Raw genomic sequence first — 24,030 nt, forward strand, 5'->3', positions numbered from 1 at the left:
CACCCTAAAACTTGGAACAGTTTGCTAAAATGAACAACATAAATTACTGTTCTACAGGCTATAAATAAATCTTTATCTAACATTTTCAAAATTATGCCACTGAACTTTCAAATTATTTCCCAAGGACAGCAAAATCTAACAACCAAGTCACTAAGACAACATAGCATATTTTAAATTATGTTTAAAATTTTAAGTTTGTCAAATCTATATTACTGTCTCCTAGAGCCTTTTCAAAACTGTTATAATATGGCTTCAAATGTTTTCTCAACAAGGGAGACCCATGGACAGAAGTCATTAAAATATCAAAGCCTAATAAAAAGGTGTTAAAATATTTTTAAAATGTAATATAATGAGTTGTTTTGATGGATTACTCCACACAGAAACTAATTCAAATGTAATATACTTACTGCCAATTTTGCACTCAGAATCAGAAACAGGAATGTTTCAAAATAATGCCACTCCAATGTACAAACACTACCTCAAACACACTAGTGACAGTTGGGTTTTAGATCTCATGTGCATACAAATTATGTTCGAATGAAGTTGGTTTCAGGTTTTGCTTTAGATGCAAAAGGGGAAGACACTGGCAGTTGTATGTGGTCAGAGACTGTAATCACCAATAAAAACATTAGTTATTCACGCATTTAAAAACTTGAAATTCAAATATAAAACCATTCATTTCTCAACAGTCTACATTAGCACTCTTTTGTTAAAATCACCCTGACTTTAAAAACCAAACAATTTTACAAGGCAGAGACCTATTTTTACAATTCTGATTTCATCAATGGGTTATGCTTTGCGGTATAAGAGCAAAGCGACACAAGAAATACTCTTTATGATTTTGTGTCTGGCTTATTTAACAAGAAAATTCAAATTAAAAAAACTTGTTTTAGACTGCATGTTACTAAAAATGAGTTAGGTCATTTTTTCCACACAAACAGAAATATATATACTGGTAAACTGCCTTTGACTTGGAGATTTTACACATAGAAAATGGAAATATATATACTGATAATCTGCCTCTGACTTGGCAATTGGACACACGCACGCGCGCACGCACGCGCACACACACACACACGTGTACATATCTCTTCCAAATTAATGAGTAAATCCCCCTGGATTATACTCCCAGTCACCTGACAACCATTTCTTATGTATCCTTTATATTCCATATGTTATAATACGCACTAGGGGATATGAGAGTGCACATGATATAATAATGCCTGTCTAGGAGCTGAGGACCAAATGGAAGAAATGCACAAATAAACAAATAACTACATTTTAAAGAAAGACTATAGTAGAGGCAACTTATGAGGAAGGACAAAGATAATTAGAGAGCTGAGTTCTGAACTTGTATTAGTTTTCTAAGTAAAAGAAGGAGGAATATATTCCAGGCCAAGGGAACAACATGTGCAAAGTGAGGGAAACATGAAACAGCATGGTGGATGAAGGAACTGATGACAGGCTTGATGGTGCTACTGCACCATAGGGTACATGGTGGACAGTGACAAAAGTGGAAGGGGTAAGGGAGCTGGCATCTTCTGTAGCATTCTATGTCATGCTAAGGAGTAGAGCTACTTTTTGATTATTGATATGGAACAACAACAAATTTTTAGAAGGGGTGTGTCATGAAAAGATTTGTTTTAGAAAAATACTCTTTATCAGTGTAACCAGACAGTTGGAAGTAGGGAAACAAGTAGGGGGATTGCTGCAGTTCAGCAGAGATGAAGACAGGACAGATTTCAAGGTCTTTCTCAGATGCATTAGACAAGTTTTAGTGACCATGAAAACTATGGAAGTGAGAAAGGTCAAGTACGACTCACATTTGCTAGCTGATGATTAACGTACTAAATAGATAGTGTTGCAATGAAAAAAGACAAGGGAGACAGGAGGTTAAGGAATAAAGTGCTCAACCTATAAAGCACTAGTCAGTTATTAGCTATTATTAAATAATATTACTTCCAGGGTAGCCTATGGTCATCATTCTTGTATCCAATAAACTATAACAATCAAAATTGTTTAATTAAAAAAAAAATCGTGTATGGTTCTAGAGTTACCTCATAGCAGGCATCGGAATCCAGACATGTGTATACATTCTGCTGCATAGTTAACATGTCTTGCAGCAACGTTCTCCAATGAGACTCACTGACAGGAGGCTGCCTAGAAAAACACATAAAAAAGACAAGGAAGAGGGAAAGAAAATTAATAAAATCTCTTTCTTCAAATGGTCAAAAGTTAAAAAAACAAAAACAAAAACTGGTACCACCACTCTACATCCACATCAGCTCCCAGATGATCAAAAGGAATATATCTCCTTTAAATAGACAGGAAAACACTTGGATTAAAGATAGAGGGGAAAGTTGGGCAGCTATGCATCAATGCTACAGATGGTGACAAAGCGGCGTGTCATAGCCTGAGCAGACACAGGCTGGAATGGAATTGAATGGTAATTACGGTAAAGGTAAAGAAGCTGTGAGTTTCTAAGGTAAAATGAACCACTGCAAGATAAAGCAGCTATGATACAGCTTGATGACAGAGGTTGGTTTCAAATTCCACCTCATCACTCAGCAATCCCTGTCAAGGGGTCTTCTTGACTTCAACTGAACATTCACATCCATAGGACAACCGCAGGCCACATTTGCCATCAGTCTGGGGGACAAGAACCGCAGCTCACCAGCAGGGCAGCATCAGTTGCTTCTTACAGTGAGACTACTGGCAGCAGTCCACAAAGCAACTCACAGAGCACTCCAGGAGTTACCTTCTCAGGTGACCGCCCCAGCACAAGCAGCCAGAGCCTCAGAGAGTAGTTGCTGGCGTTGCTGTGTCCGGCTTAGGAAGAAGCTACATGTCCTAAAGCAGCCAACATCTCTTGTAACACACTCAGGAAAGCCCAAAGCATAAAACCCCTATCAGGTATTTCTAGTTCATTTACAGTTCCTCCAGGCCAGAGGCAATTTACCAATCAGAGATCTGTTTTATCTAAGTAGTGCGGCCTCTATAATCTGGTTGATTAAAAATCACTTTATATTGATTTCCAAAGTTACAGAGCTAGAGAATTAATTGTTAGATTCTCCTACAGCAGGGGAAAGGGTTTTGTTCCCAAATTCACCCATAGTCACAAATTAGTTGTGTGATTGTGAGCAAGTCATTTAATATTCCTGACTTTCACATTCCTCACTGAAAGCCCACCTCAGTGATAAGCAATAAATGAGATTAATTTTGACAAAGCACAGGCATTGAAGCAAGATGCTCCTAAATATAAGAATCAGCTAAATTACCCATGGATTTGAATAAATTCTCTAATCTCTCTGAACTTTAGAATCCCTTTTGGTATAGCATAAAGATTAACTTATACCAAAATACATGAAAAGACCCCCCTATTGTTCTGGTATGTAATAAACATTCAACAAATGTGAATGAATGAATCTGAAGTTACAAATACATCTCGGTTTTTTATTTTTTAAGTCATGTATATGATTCTAATATTGAGTCTAGTAGGAGAGACAATATGCTGTAACTCTCTCTGCCTCTCTCCAAAGTTCATCTTAGTTAAATACACATGAGTTTGGAATCATCATTTATGTTTACTTTCTAGTCTTGACATTCTAGATAATCATGAATATCACTATTCAAGAAGAGCAGGTTTTCGTTTTAAGTTGGTCAAATACCAACTAGATGATGTTTCGTTTTCACGCATCTTTTTATTTTTTATCTTTTACAATGCCTTTAAAAATCATCACTATTTCCAAACGCTATGCATTAAAAACAGGGCAGATAGATTGTATGTGTTTAATAGTTATTGCTATAGAAAAATATCTATTTGGGATAATTACAGTGAAAGATAGAGTCTTTAAAATATTTTTCTCCTAAAATTTTTAATAAGCACATGCTTCATTTGCCTATGCATTTATGTTTATTATATGAAAGGAAGAATTACTCTTGTTCCATATGCAATTAGGCATAAGAGAACACTTTTTTTCTGCCAGCGGACAAATACACAAAACAAACTGATATATTTCAAGTATTTCAGAACAATCCATAAAATGTTTCCATTTGTCTGACCTGGGTATGTGAACTCTTTAGGCTTCAAAAAAACTGGAGGACTCTTTCAGATTGCTTACAGGCAGAGAAGTAGCAGAATGTTTGATGAAGTGTCCATCTTGCACACACTTGATAAAATCAGACCTAGGCACTGTCTAGCTGAATTCAATTTCTTACAGCCCAGCTGTTCTTCTGGAAGCCATCAACACTGGGGCAGATGGTACTAACGTTTTCTCACACATGGCTAGCCGTAAGTAAAGGTTCTAATAAAAATAAACTATTATGCATTACTTACAAGGGCCTTTTTAAGAATATATTCAGTAAATAAGAATCAAGAGTAGAACTTGAAGAAACTAACCAAGAGGTTTGCAAATTAACAGACAGATCCCTGAACACAAATGCATTAGTTGCAGCTTTGGAATAGATGTGGATTTCCCAGGGAGAAATAGTAGTGTACTCAAGTTCGTAAAACTTGCATTTGTGAAGATTTGCTGACACCCTTTAGAATATGTATGAGAATATTCTATGGGTACTGAAGGCCAAGCCATGGAAATATGCATAAAATAATTAAAATCAATTTCAGGTCAACTACTATGAAAACAGGCATCACATTCTCTTACATATTCACAGTAAACAGATTACCATGAGTAGAAATTAACTTCAGGGACTCTGTAAGTATTTAGGGAACTAATTTGGGGGGGTTGGGGGAGATGGGGTGGTAGGTAATCTAGCAGCAATTGCAATGCTTTCCTGCTGAAAAGTAGATTTTAGAGTAAAATCAGCATGATCTTGGAAATATTGGCCATCTATTTGTAGCTATAAAGAAATCTTAAGGCATTTAAATAGTCAAAGCTATCTAAATTACCAGAGAGTGCCATTGATATGTAAGTTCCTAACTGAGAATGTATGGTGGCTATAACACTTGCACTGGAGAAATTATGATATAGAAGGGAACTTAAGGCACGTGTTAATGACTGTAGTATAGTTGCAGTGTAACACCGTATAGCTGCAAGAGACAGTCAGAGAGGTAGATACAAAATGCTTAGGAATTTCTAGGAAGGAGAATTCAATTAAGCTTGGAGGAGTCAAACAAGGTTTCCTGGAAGATGTGTTGGAGCCAGCTCTTAAAAGATAGGAAGGAATATACAATAGTGTGTTTTTACTGCTGGATTTTATTTTTACTCTGATAGTTGGGTTAAACTGAATCTCTAAATCCTAAAATTTAGGTAAACAAAATATGTTTTAAAAGTTCTTGAAAAGTTGCCTTTGCTTAATTCTACTCCTTTAGGATTAGTGCTTGAGATGGCTTTTTTTCCCAGCCTTCTTTACATTTTTATGTAGTCTCCCTACAGATCTGGAATTTAACCTTCCCATACACACATGGGGATCACTCTCAAATCCATAACTCCAGTTCGGACTTCTCTGCTGATCTTCATGTCCACCTTCACAGCAGCATCTCCACCTACTGTCCGGCAAGCACCTCCAAGTCATAGTTACCCTTTATTTTATGCATAAACTAAATGACTACTAGGTAAAAAAGTTGTTAGTTTCTTTATTGACCATTTGGATATCATCTAATTGAAATGTCTTTCAACTCTGTTGCCAATTTTTCTTTTTTTAAATATATATTGGATGTACTATGTTGCCAATTTTTCTACAGAGTAATCTGTTAGTTCTCTCATGGCCTTCATAGCTTTTATAAACATTCTCTTCATATTAATTGAGTGTATCCCCCTCTGGACCAGGGAGGTACTATATCTTTTCCTTTGTAAGCCAGACATCAAGCATAATACTGAAACAAAGTATGTCAAAATCCATAATAAAATATTCATTAAATAATGTAAATAACAATTCATAAATAAATGCACAATTATAAAGTATGATTTTTTTTTTTTTTGACGGAGTCACCCAGGCTGGAGTGCAGTGGCGCAATCTCAGCTCATTACAAGCTCTGCCTCCTGGGTTCACGCCATTCTCCTGCCTCAGCCTCCCAAGTAACTGGGACTACAGGCGCCTGCTACCACACCCGGCTAATTTTTTGTATTTTTAGTAGAGACAGGGTTTCACCATGTTAGCCAGAATGGTCTCGATCTCCTGACCTCGTGATCCACCCACCTCGACCTCCCAAAGTGCTGGGATTACAGGCGTAATGAATGTATGAATATTAACTGTTCAGTTTTCCTGTCTCTATTGTAACTGGCTCTAAGTGAACTTCCAAATAACTTAGCAAAATTTCTAATTTCATTAGATGTTCTACTTTAAATGATGACAATATAGAAAGAGACAAAATGAAACAAAGTTTTTCTAGATTTTTTAAATCTGTCATTATCTTTTCACTCACTTATTCTCACTTATTCCTTTGAAATGAGTAGCTAAAAATTATCAGTGTTTTAAGCAACACATATTAAAAAATGAGTAAGTCATTCATCTGCAATTTTTTTTTTTTTTTTAAGACAGTGTCTTACTCTGTTGCCCAGGCCGGAGTGCAGTGGCAAGATCTCGGCTCAATGTAACCTCCACTTCCTGGGCTCAAGTGATTCTCCAGCCTCAGCCTCCCACGTAGCTGGGACTACAAGCCTAAGCAACCACACCCAGCTAATATTTGTTTGTTTTTTGTAAAAACAGGGTTTTGCCATGTTGCCTGGGCTGGTCTTGAGCTGCTAAATTCAAAGCGATCTGCCCGCCTCCGCCTCCCAAAGTGCTGGGATTACAGGCATGAGCCACTGTGCCTGGCCCATTCACCAAATCTTTATTAAGCAACACATTAAATATTTTCTGAGCATCAACTATGTACCTGTCATAATGTCTGTATCAAAGATTCTATACTTGTGCAACTCTCAAATGAATATATACATTTGCTGGAATTTTTATTGGGAATGCAGGAAAAAAACAGATGAGTGAGAAGAATTGACATCTTTCCACTATTGACTCTTCCAATCTATAAACATGAGGTATTCCTCCATTTCTTCAGATCTTTAATGGATCTCAACAATGTTTCATAATTTTCATATAGATACTTCTGCATATCTCATGTTAGATTTATTCTTAGGTATTTAATGTCTTGATACTATTATAAAGTTTTCCACTTCATTAGTCCTGCACATCTCATGTTAGATTTATTCTTAGGTATTTAATGTTTTGATACCCTTATAATGTTTTCCACTTCACTAGTCATGTAAGAAATGCATATTTAAAAAAAAAAGAAATGCATATTTTAAAAAGACAATGAAATGCCACTATATACCCATCTAAATGGTTAAAATAGGAGAAAAGAAAATCAGTATCAGGTATTTGTGACATAGCAGTGACATAACTCTTACACATTGCTGACAGAAATATACACAGTACAACCATTTTGAAAAACTGTTTGGCAGAATCTTCTAAAGTTGAACTCAGGTACATCCTATGACTCAGCAATTCCACTCCTAGGTAGATATTCAAGTGAAGGACAGAAATATGTACACCAGAAGAAAGATAAGTACAAATTTATTCATAGCAGTAGTATTAATTATAGGAGAAACTAACAATTCAAATGTCCATCAACAGAGAATGTATAAATAATGAGTTACGTTCACAAAATGGAATACTTCGCAACATTGAGAATGAACAAACTAATGTTATACCAACAATACAGAGGAATCTCACAAATATAATGTCGAGAGAAAGAAGCTACATACAAATCTATACACTATATAATTCCATTTATATAAAGTAAAAAAAAAAAGAGGCAAAGTTAATCTATAGTGTTTTAGTGTTTTGAAGGGGGGTAACTTATAGCACAAACAATTCATATATATATACACTCAGTTCTCACTGCTGTGAGCTTGTCATACACATGGATAGCATCCTACTTTAGCAACCAGACTTCTGTCTAAGGACTTCCACTGCCAAATGGCATCGTTAGTTATGCTGGAAGTGTAAGGGAGTTAACACTCGTCATACCGGCTCTCAAACAGTGATAGCCACGAGAGGGTAGATGAATAGTCCTCCAACTCCCAGATGACCCCAGCAATACTGAGCCCTAGTTCACGGTGGAAAACCCGCTTATGTAATACAACCAGTATTGGCTCCCTTTTCTTTCCTGTATCAGTTCCCCATTCTCCTACTGATGTGAGGCTAGAATTACCTTCCAAACAAACAACTTACACTCTAATCTTAGCCTCAGGGAAGCCCATATTGACAGAAGAATAATGCACTATTTCTTCATTTAATTGCTGGCTACATGGGTATGATATGATCATTTTATAAAAATGTATGAAGCAGTAAACATCTTTTTTATAAAAAAGAGTTGATGGTATACTGTGGAGTTAGAACCAGAATCCAAGTCATCTGATTGCTGAGTCAAGATAATTTCCTAATATGACTTCCTTACAGGAACTTAGAAGACATAAAAGACATGGATCAAGGGGGAACTTCCAAAGGGATGTTCACATTCGGGAAAGATTAAGCAAAAGGAAATGAATTAAATATCCAGGCTAAAACAAGTAAAAATATGCAAAAATACTGGACATCAGGCAATGAAAGACAGTGATTCCTGAGAGATAAAAACAAGTCTTTATTGTTGTTGTTGTTTGAGGCAAGGTCTCACTCTGTCACCCAGACTGGAGTGCGGTGGCACGATCATGGCTCACTGCTGAGATGCCTCTTAAGACTACCCCAGTTTACTGCCTTGAGAAAGATTCCAGGCCACAGCACAAGAAAGGATCAATCTAAGCAGAGACTTGTGGAGTCCCTGCATTGAGAAGACAAAACTGAAATTCCAGAGAAACCAAAACAGATAAAGCACATGCAGGACGAAGCACCAGGGAGGACACAGCAGAACTGGAAGAAATTCCCAAGATCTGCGAAGGGTCCCCACGAATATTCAGCCAAGTAGAAGCCATAAATGCCTACGATAAAACTGCCTGAGGCTAGGAAAAGAAAAGGGGGAAAGAAAACATAATGTCAAGCTCACACATGCTGGAAAACCTCAAGACACACAGGCATTAAGCAGAGTCTTAGCTCAGTTATGGGGAATAATGAGCCCTAGAAGGGGCTCTTCCTCCATCTCAACTGCAAGAAGCAAAAAGATTAAACTGTTTGCAAGTAAATTAACCATGTCCCAGAAAAAAGTACAAGAATATTTATGCTAAGTGAAATAAATGAGACATAGAAAAATATTGTATGTTTTCACTTATATGTAGAATTTTAAAAAATCAAATATAAAAAAATAGACACCAAAACAGTGGTTACCATAAAGGGTTGGAGGGGACAAATAAGGAGATGCAGATTAGAGGATACAAAGTAGCAGTTACGTACATGAACAAGCCTAGAGGTCAACTGCACACCATGAGAACTATAGGTAATAAAATTGTCCTGTATATGGGATCACGCTAAAAGAGTAGATTTTAGCTGCTCCTGCTACACAAGCAAAATAAAATAGATAACTATGTGAGATGATGAATGTTAATTTGTTTCACCATAGTAACCTTTTTACTATTTATATGTATCCCATCACATCATGTTGTATACTTTAAATATATAAAATAAAACTTAATTTTTTAAAAAAGAAAATTTATAAAAATACAAAAATATGATAGCATACAAGAAGGAAAAATTCATAATGTCTAGTATTCAATAAAATTATTTTGCAGCCAGGCATGGTGGTTCACGCCTGTAATCCCAGCACTTTGGAAGGCCGAGGTAGGTGGATCACGAGGTCAGGAGTTTGAGACCAGTCTGACCAACATGGTGAAATCCCGTCTCTACTAAAAATACAAAAATTAGCTGGGCAGGCAGCGTGCCTGTAATCCTAGCTACTCGGGAGGCTGAGGCAGGAGAATCACTTGAGCCCAGGAGGTGGGGGATGCAGTGAGCCGAGATCGCACCACTGCATCTAGCCTGGGTGACAGAGCAAGACTCCATCTCAAAAAAAAAAAAAAATTATTTTGCATTGAAAGACATGAAAAATATGACAGATAGTGAAGAAAAAATTATTCAAAACCTATCCAGATATTAGATGGGTATCACAGATGTTAGAAAGATGCTTTTAAAAAGAAGAGAAATGTTAGAAAAAGCAAACGCTGGTGTTAGAAAAACTGACAAGAGTGTTTTAAAATGTATTATAACTGTTTAACGTATGTTCAAAAAGTTAATGAGGCATGAAAGTTTAATAAAAACCAAAATTGAACTCTTAGAGATTTAAAAAAAAACTCTTAAGGAAAAATATAATGAATGTACAAATTGATGAGACATGAGAGAAAAAAAGATTTAGTGGACTTTAAAAAACAGCGATAGAAATTATTCAAAATGAAACAAAAATACCTAAGAATATTAAAACAAATAAACAAGTAACACAGTATTGATGAGCTATGAAGCAACTTGAAAGGTCCTAATAGATGTGTAATTGGAGTCCTGAAAGGAGAGGAGCAGAAGATAAAGGAGAAGAAATATGCAAAAATTTTCCAAGTTGGATGGAAACTATAAACCCAAAGACCCAAGATCCAAGATCCAAGATGCGTTTTGAAGAAAACTACACCATGAAATTAAATTTGAAACTGATGTCAAAAAGAGACATTCACAATAGCAATTTTAAAAATATGAGAAACACATCAGAAATAGATTAACTCTGACAGCAGATTTCTCTTTGGAAAAAAATGCATGCTAGGAGACAGTGGAGCAATTTCTGTACTGTAGCATACTAAAAAAAAAAAAAACTGTCAAATTTGAAGTGTATACCAAGTGAATATATCCTTCAGAGAAAAATGTGAAATAAAGACTTTTTTAAACAAACAAAGATGTACAAATGAATCACTGGCATCCTAGCACTACAAAAAAAAATTAAAACAAACCTTCTAGACAAAAAGAAAATGCAACCAGATGGAAACATAGGTCTACATAAACAATAAAAAGTGCCAGAAATGGTAACTACATGGATAAATATGCAACACATTTTTCACACTGTTTACATCACTTTAAAAAATAGTTTACTGCTTGCAAATAATAATACAATGCAAAGTGGGGTTTTTAACATACATAAAAGTAAATTATATGACAACAACAAAAAAAGTTTGGAGAGTAGAAAGTATCTTGCTACAAACTCATATTGTAGAGGTAAAGGTAGATCTTCCTGTGATAGTGTAATCTTTTATATAGGAAATCCCACGTAGTCTGCAAAGAAAAACTATTAGAGCTAATAAGTAAGCCCAGAAAAGTTAGAGGACATAAGATCAATATATTGAAGAATCAACTGTATTTCTACACATTAGGAAGGAACAATCTGAAGATGAAATTAGGAAAGCAATTCCCTTTACAATAGGACCAAAAAAGAATAAAATACTTAAGAATAATTTAACAAAATAAATGCAAGAATAGTACACTGAAAACTACAAGATCATTTAAAGAAATTAAAGAAGAACTAAGTAAAGGGAAAGACATCCTGTGTTCATGGATTGGAAGACTTAATATTGACTTAGGATAGCAACACTCTCCAAATTGACCTACAGATTTGATGCAATCCTTATCAAAATTCCAAATGAAGAAATTGGCAAGCTTATTCTAAAATGCATATGGAACTGCAAAGGCCCTATAATGAAACAACTTTGGGGAAAAAAACAAAGCTGGGAGACTAATGTTATCTAATTTCAATACTTAATAGAAATCTGCAATAATTAACACAGTATGGTATTGGAAGAAAGATAAATAAATGGATCAATGGAATAAAATAATCAAAAACTAGGCCCCCATTTACACAGACAACAGATTTCAAGAAAATTGCAAAGGTAATTCAGTAAAAGATGGCTTTTTTTAACAAATGGTGAGGAATAATTAGATATAAAAAGTTTTTTGATCCATACTTTGAACAATAAACAAAAATGGACTCTCAGAATGGTTCATGGGTCTAAATGTAAAATGTAAAACCAAAAATTTTGCTAACAAAGGGAGGAGAAAAACATTGTGGCAAAGCAATAAAAAAGTACAAATTGATTAAAAGGCAAATTTTTAAAAAGCATACTCTTCAAAACACAAAGGTAAGATAATGAAAAGACAGGGCACAAATGGGAGAAAATCTTCGCAAAGCATATATCTAATAAAAGGACTTATATCTAGAATATTTAAGAAAACTCCCAAAACTCAACAAAAAGAAAAATAACTCAGTTTTAAAGACACGTAAAGAAAATATACAAATAGCAAATAAGCACTGACCACACCAAGTGTTGATGAGGATATAGAAGAGCAACGTAGGATGTAGCAACTGCAACTCTCCTACAAGAGTAGTAGGAAAGTAAAATGGTACAAATCCTTTAAAAATCAGTTTGGCAGTTTTTGAAAGTTAACTATTCACCTACCAAATGATCCTGCCATTTCATCCTTAGGTATTTGTCTGAGAGAAATGAAAGCATATGTCTACACAAACACTTGCATATGAAAAGTCATAGCAACTTTATTTGTAAAAGCCAAAACTCAAAATAACCCAAATGTCCATGGACACAGAAGTGGTAAACAGGGTGTGAAAAATCCATACAATGAAATGCCATTCAGCAAATAAAAAGAAATAAACTACTGATCCATGACACAACATGGATGAATCACAAAATAATTATAGTGAGTGAAAGCCAAACAAACACACAAACAAGAAAGTTACACTGTGTGATTTATTTCTATAAAATTCTAGGAAATGCAAAGTAATATAAAGAAGAAAAGAAAATAGATTAGTGGTAGCCCTGATGAGGAGAAGGGAGCATGATAAAGAAAAGCAAGAGAGAAAGGATTCTAAAGGAGTAATCAAAAAACTTTCAGGGGTACTGGATATGTTTATTATCTTAATCATAATGATGGTTTCCCATGGGTATACACATATATCAAAACTTGTCAAATTATACTTACACTTTAAATATGTGCAGTTTATTATTAGTTATAACACAATGAGGTTGTCAGAAAAAGAGAAATACTTTTAAAAGTATTTAAAATTAATTGACCCAACTATCAATTAATTTTATCACTCACTTCCGGCCGGTGTGCCTCGTCAATCTAACCATCAGCTTGCGTGCCTCTTCTGAGCTAGACTGAGTGTTTTTAACAAATGAAATTGGTTTCTCGAGTCCATGTTTTTCCAAAAGCTCTGACACACTATAAGTGAAAAAAGAATTATTTAATGTCTTGCTACCAAACAAAAAGAATCTAAGAATCTTAGGCATAGAGGTAGCACTTCAGTGTTTAGTATTAAAAAAAATTATCCCATAGTGTAATCCAATTTTACATATAACTGATTCTCAGCAAAAAAGAAAAAAAAATTGAATAATTATATAACAAATCTTACCTTTCTCATTGACTTTTATTAGAATGTAGTTGGGCTAAGAAGCATACTAAAAGAAAGCATGACCTATCTTTATCTCAAAAATATTTTTTGCCACAGCACCTGTCAGTAAAATAAGCCAAATCTATACTTTCAGTACAGTTTTAACTCTTATTAATCCTATTGAGTATTCTGTTATAGGCAAGACTACTAGAAAAGCAATAAACCAAGAATGTTAGAGTTAGAAGACTGGAAATCATCAGGCTCATTCTCTGTCAAGAATCCATTTTATAAATATATAAGATATGTCAAAAATTCTCTGTCCCATATGAATCTTCTTGAGATATCCCATTCCATAATCATCAACATCATATAAATACTTGATCTGACTCACAAAATCTCACATTTATGAACTAACTACTACAGGACTGAATAGAGTTACTGGATCAAATCCAGTAACTCTTCAGAAAATAGGTTTCATCAGTAAAGTCACCTGGCATTATGTATACTAAAACATTTATCAAGTGTCTGGGGGCTATGAGGTGGAACAGGAATACAAAGCTCTTATTTTGAAAGCACAGTAAATTAAGCTAAATAGTGAAACCTAAACATCATCCAGAAACCTGTAGGGTGTTAAGTGTTTCCTTGAGGTACTGATGGCATAATAAAACTACCAGGACCACCCATGGTTACAACCAGACATGTGATGAAATAAATTACATTTATTTCACTGTATCTCTTTGAGCTATCTCTTCTGAATTTTACTAGAGAAATAAAGGTAACTATGCAGATTTGTAGAGAATGAATTTACATTGACTCAACCCACAAAGCCTTAGTCAAACTAAACTGAATGTGTTAGGAAGGTAGCGGGGAGGGCAGACACAAGCCAACCTATAATAGGAAAAGCTGATTTTGTAAACATTTTTCAAGAAATACAACTGTATAACTTTCAGAACACAGAATAACAGGAATCAAGCTAGGTAATAATAAACACAGATCTTCAGGAAACTGAACAGTTAATTCTCTATTAAACTCACATATTATGGTACACAAAAACATTCTGTTCCCTTAAAGGCAATTTGAAATATTTTTACACTAAAGTCCATTAATTTGAATAAGATTTCTAATCAGTGGACTCCAAATTATCATACATACTACTATTAGTAAAGTAATGTTATTAGCTATAAATTTGTACAATTATATATTGGAAGACGAGAGTTTATTATTCTTAAAATTTTACTTTTAATACAATAAAGTTAAATGTGCATATTTATATAAACATAAAAATAAATATTAGTAAACAATATCAGACTTTCTACATGGGAAATTAAGATGATTTCAATCTCCAGAAGAGATAGTTTAACATTTTATTACAACAGTAGAGAATATTCCTCCAGTGTTGCATGAGGGTTCTAATGCTGTTTGACATAATACAAATAGTCAATTCAATGTATTATGCCCTAAAAAGGGAAGTTAGTGTAATGAACATTGTTTGCTGATAAAGATGCAATAATTGCTGCAGGAACTAACATTTGTTATGTGCCTACTACGTAGGAGGCACTTTAAATGCTTAATCTAATATTGATTCCACAATTTCGTGAGTTAGATATTATATGTAAGAAAACCCTAGGCCCAAAGATCACACAACTAGTAAGTGGCGACGTCTAAATTTGAAGGCGGATTTTCAAAGAGCACGTTATTATTCTATCACTCCACTACAATAGGGGTGCAGTGTATTCGTTGTCGAGAAAATTCACTCCCAAAACAATCAAACAAAAATGAGGTTAAAATAGAAACAATGACTCACAGGCAGACTTAGTGTGACATTTCTTGGACAAATTCCCTTAATAAGTATGGAACAAAAAAAAAAAACTGTCATTTTTCTCACCTGAGAATTTGTTCCAGTTGGTCTACCATGTCATGAAGCTTTGTGGTTGCCTCTGTGTTATCACTAATAAATTAAAAGAAGAAAAATAAAAACCCTCAAGTTTAGTATTAGCTTTTTAAATAAAATACAAAACTTAATGAAGTGAAAAAAAGATGTTTCTTTTATATGTAATGTATAACAATATTACCTAAACTCATTCAGCATTATTAATGATTCAAGAAAATTGTATAAGAAATGCTAGAGTAGAACAATATTCTCTGTTACAGATTAGTCAGATATGAACAACTATTTTCTAGGGTACTTTTGGTTCAGTTGTGCTTAAAGGTAAAAAAAAAATTATAAATCGATTATTTAAGATGAGGTAAAAGGTAAAATCACTCTTTACTACTGTTCTTTTAAACCAATAAAACAGATTAAGAAAAAGCATAGCCGTGTTGGCTTTCTCCTAGGCCTATCTACACAACTTAGGACCCCCTCCTCTCCAGGAAGTTTCCATTAGGATTCCATATACTCAGAAAAGTTCTTCCACATAATCATCCCTTGTGCTTTAAGGGAAGGAAATCCCATCCACTTCAATGTTAAAGAATCAGTGAGAAGTATATCCATCACATAGATAATCCCTAGTAGGGAGTGAAGATGAAAAGCAAATGCTTTCTGAGGAAGCCAATAAGCAGGGACTAGGAGAAACACCATCATGAAAAAGATCACAAACTAATAAAAATGTGGCTGGTAGGGAAGATTAAGTATGGCACAACATATGTGCAAGTGAATACAGGGATATGGTGAAAAAGATTATAACTGCCATAAAAGCCCTCTTTCACCCTAGACAACTCTGTGTCCCAAACACTCTCAACTGAGAAACACTGCCGCTGCCACTCTCAGGTGCCTTCTATGCAATGCTCCACCTAAATTCCAGCAAGATCTTATGGTTTTATTTATTTATTTTTTTTCAGTACAATTTCCATTGTATTTTTCTCCAGAGAATAGTCTGTCTTCATTATTTAAGGACTCAGCTCCTTACATAGGCTTCGGTGGGGGTTGTGGGGCAGCACCCGCAGGTCAAAATTGGCATGGGGGTGTTCGGTCCTTGCAGGCTTCACGATATCAATTCCTGACTATTTTGCTGTGAATTGCACAACCCACACAGTAACGCAGCTTCACATACAGCTTAGGAAGCACATAGGCATCGAAGATGCTCGCTTCAGAAATGTTCCTGACTGCTGTGGCCTCCACTATGTTTCAAATGACGAATTTCTTAATGCTCTTGTACTTGGGCACACATCGGGCACAGTTCATGCAGTGAACTGGCTGCATGTGGCTGTGGCACTTTTTGGCATGACCATTGTTCCTTCTTTTCTTCGTCATCTTGGAGGCCCACACCAGAGAAAGCAATGGTTTTATTAACAATAAGCCCAAACAAAAAATCTTTGCGTGGACTTGGAAAATTAAAAATGTCCTGCTTTGGACAAAAAACCCTCATTATTTTTAAAACTATCTATCTGCCTGGTCTAAATGTATTTGACAATTAATCACTGCAATTTACAAAGACTACACTATCTGTTTAAACTAAATTTCAGGCTTTGAACAAGAGTGATGAGTGAGATATAATCTACTTAAAGTCCTTCAGATGATTATTCATCAGAGCTAACTTCCCTTAACATAGTCAGCAGTGTGTGTGTGTGTGTGTGTGCATTTGTGTATAGTTTTTTTGTTTGTTTGTTTTGTTTTGTTTGAGACAGGGTTTTGCTCTGTCACCTAGGCTGGAATGCAGTAGCAGGATCATGGCTCACTGCAACGTCTGCGTCCCGGGCTCAAGCGATCCTCCTGGCTCAGCCTTCTGAGTAGCTAGGACTAAAGCTGTATACGCTACCACACCCAGCTAATTTTTAAATTTTTTTGTAGAGATGGGGTCTTCCCATGTTCCCCAGACTGGTCTCAACTGATTCTCCCTCCTTGGCCTTCCAAAGTGCTGGGATTACAGGCATGAGTAACTGCACCTGGCCTTATTCAACAATATTTTTGAAATTATCATTTTACAGCTCTATTATAATCATTTATCATAGATATTAGAGATACAATATTCTTCCTTTGTGAACTGACATTCACGAACATAATGAGTAAAGTTCTTTTAGCCAGATTAAGTAATCTGCCTAGGTAAGATGCACAAAAATTTAATTAGATTAAATGAGTGACTGCTCATTTCTCAAATAGCAAATGGATGTATTTATAGTTTACCATTTGATAAATAACAACTACAACTAAAAATAAACAAACAATCACTGACAGAATATAAATTGACAAACTTGGCAAGAAGAACAAAGAGAACCACAGAAAATATTTTGAGCCCTATATTTTAATACAAGGCTAATTTGTAATTACAATTTACTTAGAAAATTAGAAACATGAAATGCAATCATTAAGAAATAAATGGAGTAACAAGAAAATATCAAGCCATTTTTTGTGTTTACATTAAAAAATGTTACATCAGAAATCATTAATCTGAAGCCAAGAAAAGCTTTTGGCTATGTATACATGAGAGGCATTTCTTAGCCTATACATTCTTCAAAAACAAATATGTTAATCCCCTAACTGTAACATCTACATAAAAAAAAGTTTTTAATATAATCATCCTATTGATACCATGACAATCTCCTCAATGTAGACAAATTACTATTTAATAATAGATAAGCTCTGATTGATATTTATGCTATTTGAGCTTAGTGGAAAACAAAGCCTAATATATTTACTTGTAAGAGTTATGCACACGAGTTGGAAGTCAGTGGTTTTGCCTGGTCAACTTAGAACAAGAAATGAGATATGAAGTTGACAGAGGAATCATAAGGTTCCCACAGAGCCCAGCAAGGAAGAAACTCCCTGCCACTCCAGCTCTCGGAGGAACCAGGGGCTTTTGCATCTCTTGTCACCCTCCAGGGAGGAGCAATTTGACTACTGCCACACTGATAGCCTTTGGGTTGAGGTTTGGAAATGATGGGAACAACACTTTGCTACAAAAATCTATTAAAACTATCTAGTTTACCTGCCTTTGGCTGCCTATGGAAGGCCTACAGAGACACACTTGCTACACTCTGCTGCTCTTTACTAGGGATGTGAGGTAAACTGTGTTCGGGTACAGGTCTGAATAATAAACAGATGCTGAGTCCACTCTGATTTACCTTTCCCTACCTAAAGAAGGAAGGAAGAAAAAAGAGGAGTACAAATGAACTTATCAAGGAAAAAATATAAGAACATACCCCAAAGGTCCGAAGGTTATGAATTTCCAGAATGGATTAGACCATTCAGTGAACACCGCAATGAATTTACATATGAAACAGAAACACATCCTTATGCTATTTCTAAACACAAAAAATGAAGATACTGAAATCTTCTTTAAAAAAAATCCATATTTAATTAGGGATTATTCAGAATGCCACTGAACTTCTCAACAATACTAGAAAGAAAAGACAAGAGTAATACCTTCAAAATTCACAAGATAAGGATTCTATGATTCCATGTACAATTAAACCTTCTACCAAGTAAAAGTGTGCAATTGTGGTATTTTCCTAATATGTGACAGTCTTTTAAAAAATACCTCCCAGGCAATCTTTGACAGGAAGCTATTTGACAGTATGCTCCATCAAAATGAGGAAAAAGAAAGAAGAAAGGAAAACCAAGAAATGCAACATGCAACACGAGAGAGAGGCAAACGAAGTCCCGGGATAATAGATGGACAGCAGACACAGAGAACAATTCATTCATACCAATTCCAAGAAAGATGTTTCAAAAAGAAGAGAGCGAGAGAAGAAGAGATAGAGAAAAAAAAAAAAAACCAGAAACAAACAGAGAGATTATTAAATAGTTTTCATGACTGAAAGTAGTTCATGAGGGTGATGGAAAAAAGAAAACAACAGAAAAGGAAATTATTCAATCCAAGAAAAACAGAGAGTTGTATTAAAAGGAAAATAAATCACACCTAGTTCTGCAATATAAACAATATTTACGTAATCATAATGATGAAAACACTGGAGAATGGTGGGAGAAGTGGATATGAGAGAAGGGAAAGGACTTCCATAAAGGGAAGCAAAAAATGATCTAAAATTGCAAAATCAAAAAATAACAACATGAGCATAACATTTTAAAGGAGGTAGGCAAAGACAAGGAAAAACCTACCAGTGAAAGCATTTGCTTTTTGAAGACAGGAATCCAAGGATGGGAAAAGTGGGCAGCAAACAGCTGTTTATCAGCTGATATTACTAATACCAGTCTTATAATTCCCTGACTTTCTGTTCATACATTATTTATATTTAAAAATTAGAGGAAGATCATGTCCCTTTAGGCTCCTTTATTTTAGAAAAGTGCCTCCCCATGGCCCCACATTTTGTCTTTCTAAATGACACTAACTGTTTAAAGTCAAAAAGACCAGTTAATGCATAGACTATCCCACATTCAGTATTTGTCTTACCGCTTTCTTCATGATGTTATTTACCTTGTCTCTCTATTTTCCGTATTAACTGCAGACTAGAAGTTCAATCTAAAAGACTGATTAGACTCAGGGTAAACAACTTTAGCAAAAATATTTCTTAAGGGATGCTGTAAGACCAGGTACTTCATACTGCATCACATAAGGAGGCATGTAAGGTCAAGCTGTCTGACTGTAAGTGATGCCACCTTTCACGACTTGGTTAAGATGATGGCAGTTAGAGCTCAACTTTGAAATTTAAAAAAAAATTCACTAGGCAAATAACCTTTTCTCATCATTTTTTCACCTGATTTCAGTATAACTAATGACTGTGTGAATAACTCTTTCATGGTAGATTACAAAATTGGTGACTGCTATCATTTGCTTCATAAGAAATAAAAATTTCCTTTAGTCAGATATGAGCCCCCCTTCCCAAAATAAAAAGAATAAATAAAAATGTCCTTAAAAGAAAAAGGAAAAGAGAGAAAAGAGGGAGAAGATAAAAAGAGAGCAAAGAGAAAGAGAAAACAGAGAATGAGGCTTTCTTGTCTAAATATCTGATTTTGTAAATCAGGAAACTAATGACCAAAGAAGTAAAGTTATTTGGTTAAAAGTCATAAAAGCTTAAAACAGGTCTGCTGGTATTCACCACTCTTTCATGTGTTGTTATTTATGTCTCCAGATGTGAAATTTATCATATGTGCTAAATTTAATAGAGGGATTAGATTGTTACCTGACTTCCAAAGAAAACACACAAGTTTGACTTGCATACAACTAAATAATCCAAAAGCATATTATACACATTTCCATTTAAATATAAAAGCAGTTAAAAATTAGGTACATTCACTACTTAAAAGAATTACTATAGGCAAAGGCCAAGCACAAAAAATTCATAGAATATAATTAGCTCATAAATATGAAAAATGCTTCATTAAAAACACAATTACTACCTACTGACTTATAAAAAGTAGTTTTTGTGGAGATCATGGTGGCATTTTTGTTTTTCAGTAGGAAATTATCATGTTTGACAAAATGCAGAATTTAATTATAATTACAGTTGAACAAAACATAGAACTTCCCATATATTGGTAGGACAAGAAATGTTTATCCTAGGCAATAGAACTGCAGATGATTTTATTTTCTTCCTTATTTTTTTTCACATTCCCAAAATTCTCTAAGGTAAACATTTGGGGAAGCAACGTTTTTATTTCAACTGTTAGAATAAAAAAACACAGTAAGACTGGCATACTGTGTATTCTTACCCATATCCTCTTTCTGGCAGACATTCTAATATGTCATAGCAAAGAGAGAGTTGGTCATTTCGTTCACAGGTATAGATGCACTCTAGTGCTATTGCCATCAGTTGGTCCTGATCAGGAATAATTTTTTGCTGCAGCTACAGAAAATAAAGCATGTTGTACTAAATGTCAACAGATTTATAGCCAATTTTTCCATATCCCAATACTACTGTCAACAGAATATTAAATAGCACAATTAATCAACTATAGAAACAAGTCTTGATTTTTCTTTATAGATTTCTGGGGTCTTTAATAATTCTGACTGAAATCACATTTTAATTACAGAATCAACTATAAAAGATAATTTGTAACCCCATAAGCTATGTATCAGCTGAAAACAGATTCTTCAATTTATGACCCAGTCAATATAGAAAAAAGAAACACTGTGAATTAAAAAGGCAATTCATTAAGAATATTTCTAACCCTGAAGCCAAATTCTATGTGTTTCAGTTACAAAGTTATATTAAATTCCTTAACTAATATTCAAAGATGTTACAACCTACTACTTTTCAGTAGGCATTATATATTACTCATTTAACTACAGAGTGCTGACATTCTATTCAAAAGAAGTCCAATTGTAATAGAGCAATACACAAATCACAGAACACATTCCATATTTCTGATGAAGAAAGATGGCTACTTAGGGTGACTTTCTGTATAGAACAAAGCATTTCCCATGGCAAACCACAGATTCCCATTTTTGGAGTATTTTCCAGGATATGAAAATAACCAATTGATTTTTTTCTCATCTATAAAGCATGAATATTAACAATACCTTTCTAAAAAGATTATTGCAAGGATTAAATTAATAAATATAGAATGAAAAATAAATACAGAAAAAAATAAGAATTTGCATGATTATATTATTAGCACCACAGCAACCAAAATGAAAGTAATTTTCTTTTATTATTATTATACTTTAAGTTTTAGGGTACATGTGCACAATGTGCAGCGTTGTTACATATGTATCCATGTGCCATGTTGGTGTGCTGCACCCATTAACTCGTCATTTAGCATTATGACGAGTTAATGCTAAATGATGAAAGTAATTTTCTTAGAGCTCTTTTGAACAACAAAATAAATCTAAGATAACTTCCATGATAACAGTCTACTGGTTTTCAATGTTTTAGTAGAAACTCATCAGTAAACACAAAAGAGATAGGAAAGTGATGGAGAGAAGCTACCAAACGAGGGCATTTTCTCAGTAGAAAAATCACATCAATGGACGTAAAAAAGAAACTTTCAAGGTTACCAGGAAAACAAAGTTTGCCAAAGCTGCTGAATTAAAGGATTTATATACATTTCTTCAAGGTAGAGTTGGCCCTCCATATCTGTGGGCTCCACTTCCCTGGATTCAACCAACTATGTATCCAAAATATCTGGGGGAAAAAGTGTCTGAAGTGAACATGTACAGACCATTTTTTCTTGTCATTATTCCCTAAACAATATAGTATAAAAACTATTTACATAACATTTACATTGTATTAGGTATTATATGTAATCTACAGAAGATTGAAAGTATACAGGTGGATGTGCAAAGGTTATCGCAAATACTACACCATTGTGTATCAGGGACTTGAGTATCCATGGATTTTGGTAGCCTGGTGGCAGGAGGGCTTAAGAGGGGTCCTAAAGCAATCTCCCCCAGATACTGAGGGATGAATGTATTCAAAATGTCATCTGTCAAAGAGTTAACCAAGGTTGCAAAGTCACTAACTGGTAAAATAGGAACAAGCTGAGAGTAATAAAAATAAGTACTGTTGAAAATTAATAAAAACAGCTACCTTTCCTGATTTATTTTTCCTTCTTTCCTGTGTGTGTGTATGTGTGTGTGTGTATGTATACACTTTTTTTTTTTTTTCCAGATACAGGGTCTCACTATGTTGCTCAGGCTGGTCTCGAACCCCTGGCCTCAAGTGATCCTCCTGCCTCGACTTCCCAAAGTGCTGGGATTACAGGCATGAGCCACCACACACAGCTCTCTGATTTCTTATTGTGTGCCAGGTACCATTTCTAAGTGCTTTGTGTGCACTAATTCATAAGTCATCATAACAATCCTATAAAATTACTACTAGTACTATTCTCATTATACAAAATGAAAAACAAATACCCTAAGAGGTCAAATAATTTGCCTGAACCCACAGAGCTAATAAGTGGTAAAGCCAGGATTCAAACCAGGCAATTGGCTCCAGAGCCTAAACTAAGCAAGACAGGCTCTCACAATCCTGCATTCAGGATGAATGAAGGAAATTGAGAGAAGATATGGCGATAAAACACTCATATATGGTAAGAAAACATGCCTGGAAGATAAAAACACTGAAACCAATTTCAGTCAAGGAACAATTTGGGAAACCATTTGAAATAAAAGCCAAAGTCCTTGATGTCTTACTTGTTCTCCCCACTTCCTATCCTTCCCTCTGTGAGACATTAAAGAACCACTGTAATTTTTTTTAATTTATTTTTTTTTTTTTTGAGACAGAGTCTCGCTGTGTTGCCCAGGCTCAAGTGCAGTGGTGCAATCTCAGCTCACTGCAACCTCCACCTCCCAGGTCCAAGCGATCGTCCTGCCTCGGCCTCCTGAGTAGCTGGAATTACAGGCACCCACAATCACATCTGGCTAATTTTTGTATTTTTAGTAGAGACGGACTTTCGTCATGTTGGCCAGGCTGGTCTCCAACTCTTGACCTAAGATGATTCACCCACCTCGGGCTCCCAAAATGCTGGGATTACAGGCGTGGGCCACTGTGCCCTGCCCTAAAGAACCACTTTTAAGTTCAATGTCCTTGAGTCCATATTTCATTACACATGTTCAAACCTTACGCTGAGAATCCTTTTACAGTCCTTCAATATGAAAGGTAAAGAATAAACCTTTTGCCTTCCACTTAAACGCCTCTATGGCCTGCTCCCATGAACCACTTACCCTTCTACATTAAGTTTTATTTCACTCAAATTAAATTACTTGCATTTACCTAAACATGATATTAACCTGATTACGTCTCCTTGTTTTAGTCTTCTCCTACCGGGAATGTCTTCTCAAGAAGATGTGTCTTGCCATGTCTAAAACCTATCCAGT

The 24,030-nt window shown here is 35.0% G+C and overlaps 1 protein-coding gene across 1 annotated transcript in view; it reads right to left on the minus strand.

The window, feature by feature from the left end:
• Window positions 1–24,030, minus strand: part of NBAS (NBAS subunit of NRZ tethering complex) — a 388,298-nt gene that overhangs the window by 213,864 nt on the left and 150,404 nt on the right. The window contains exons 26-29 of the mRNA XM_030800558.1: window positions 20,922–21,055; window positions 15,204–15,266; window positions 13,027–13,149; window positions 2,058–2,160 (exon numbers count right to left, since the gene is read on the minus strand). Of these exons, the coding sequence (XP_030656418.1) occupies window positions 2,058–2,160; window positions 13,027–13,149; window positions 15,204–15,266; window positions 20,922–21,055 (423 nt within the window). The remainder of the gene's footprint in view (window positions 1–2,057; window positions 2,161–13,026; window positions 13,150–15,203; window positions 15,267–20,921; window positions 21,056–24,030) is intronic.

Source organism: Nomascus leucogenys, chromosome 19 (assembly GCF_006542625.1).
Source record: "Nomascus leucogenys isolate Asia chromosome 19, Asia_NLE_v1, whole genome shotgun sequence".
Classification (NCBI taxonomy): Eukaryota; Metazoa; Chordata; class Mammalia; order Primates; family Hylobatidae; genus Nomascus; species Nomascus leucogenys.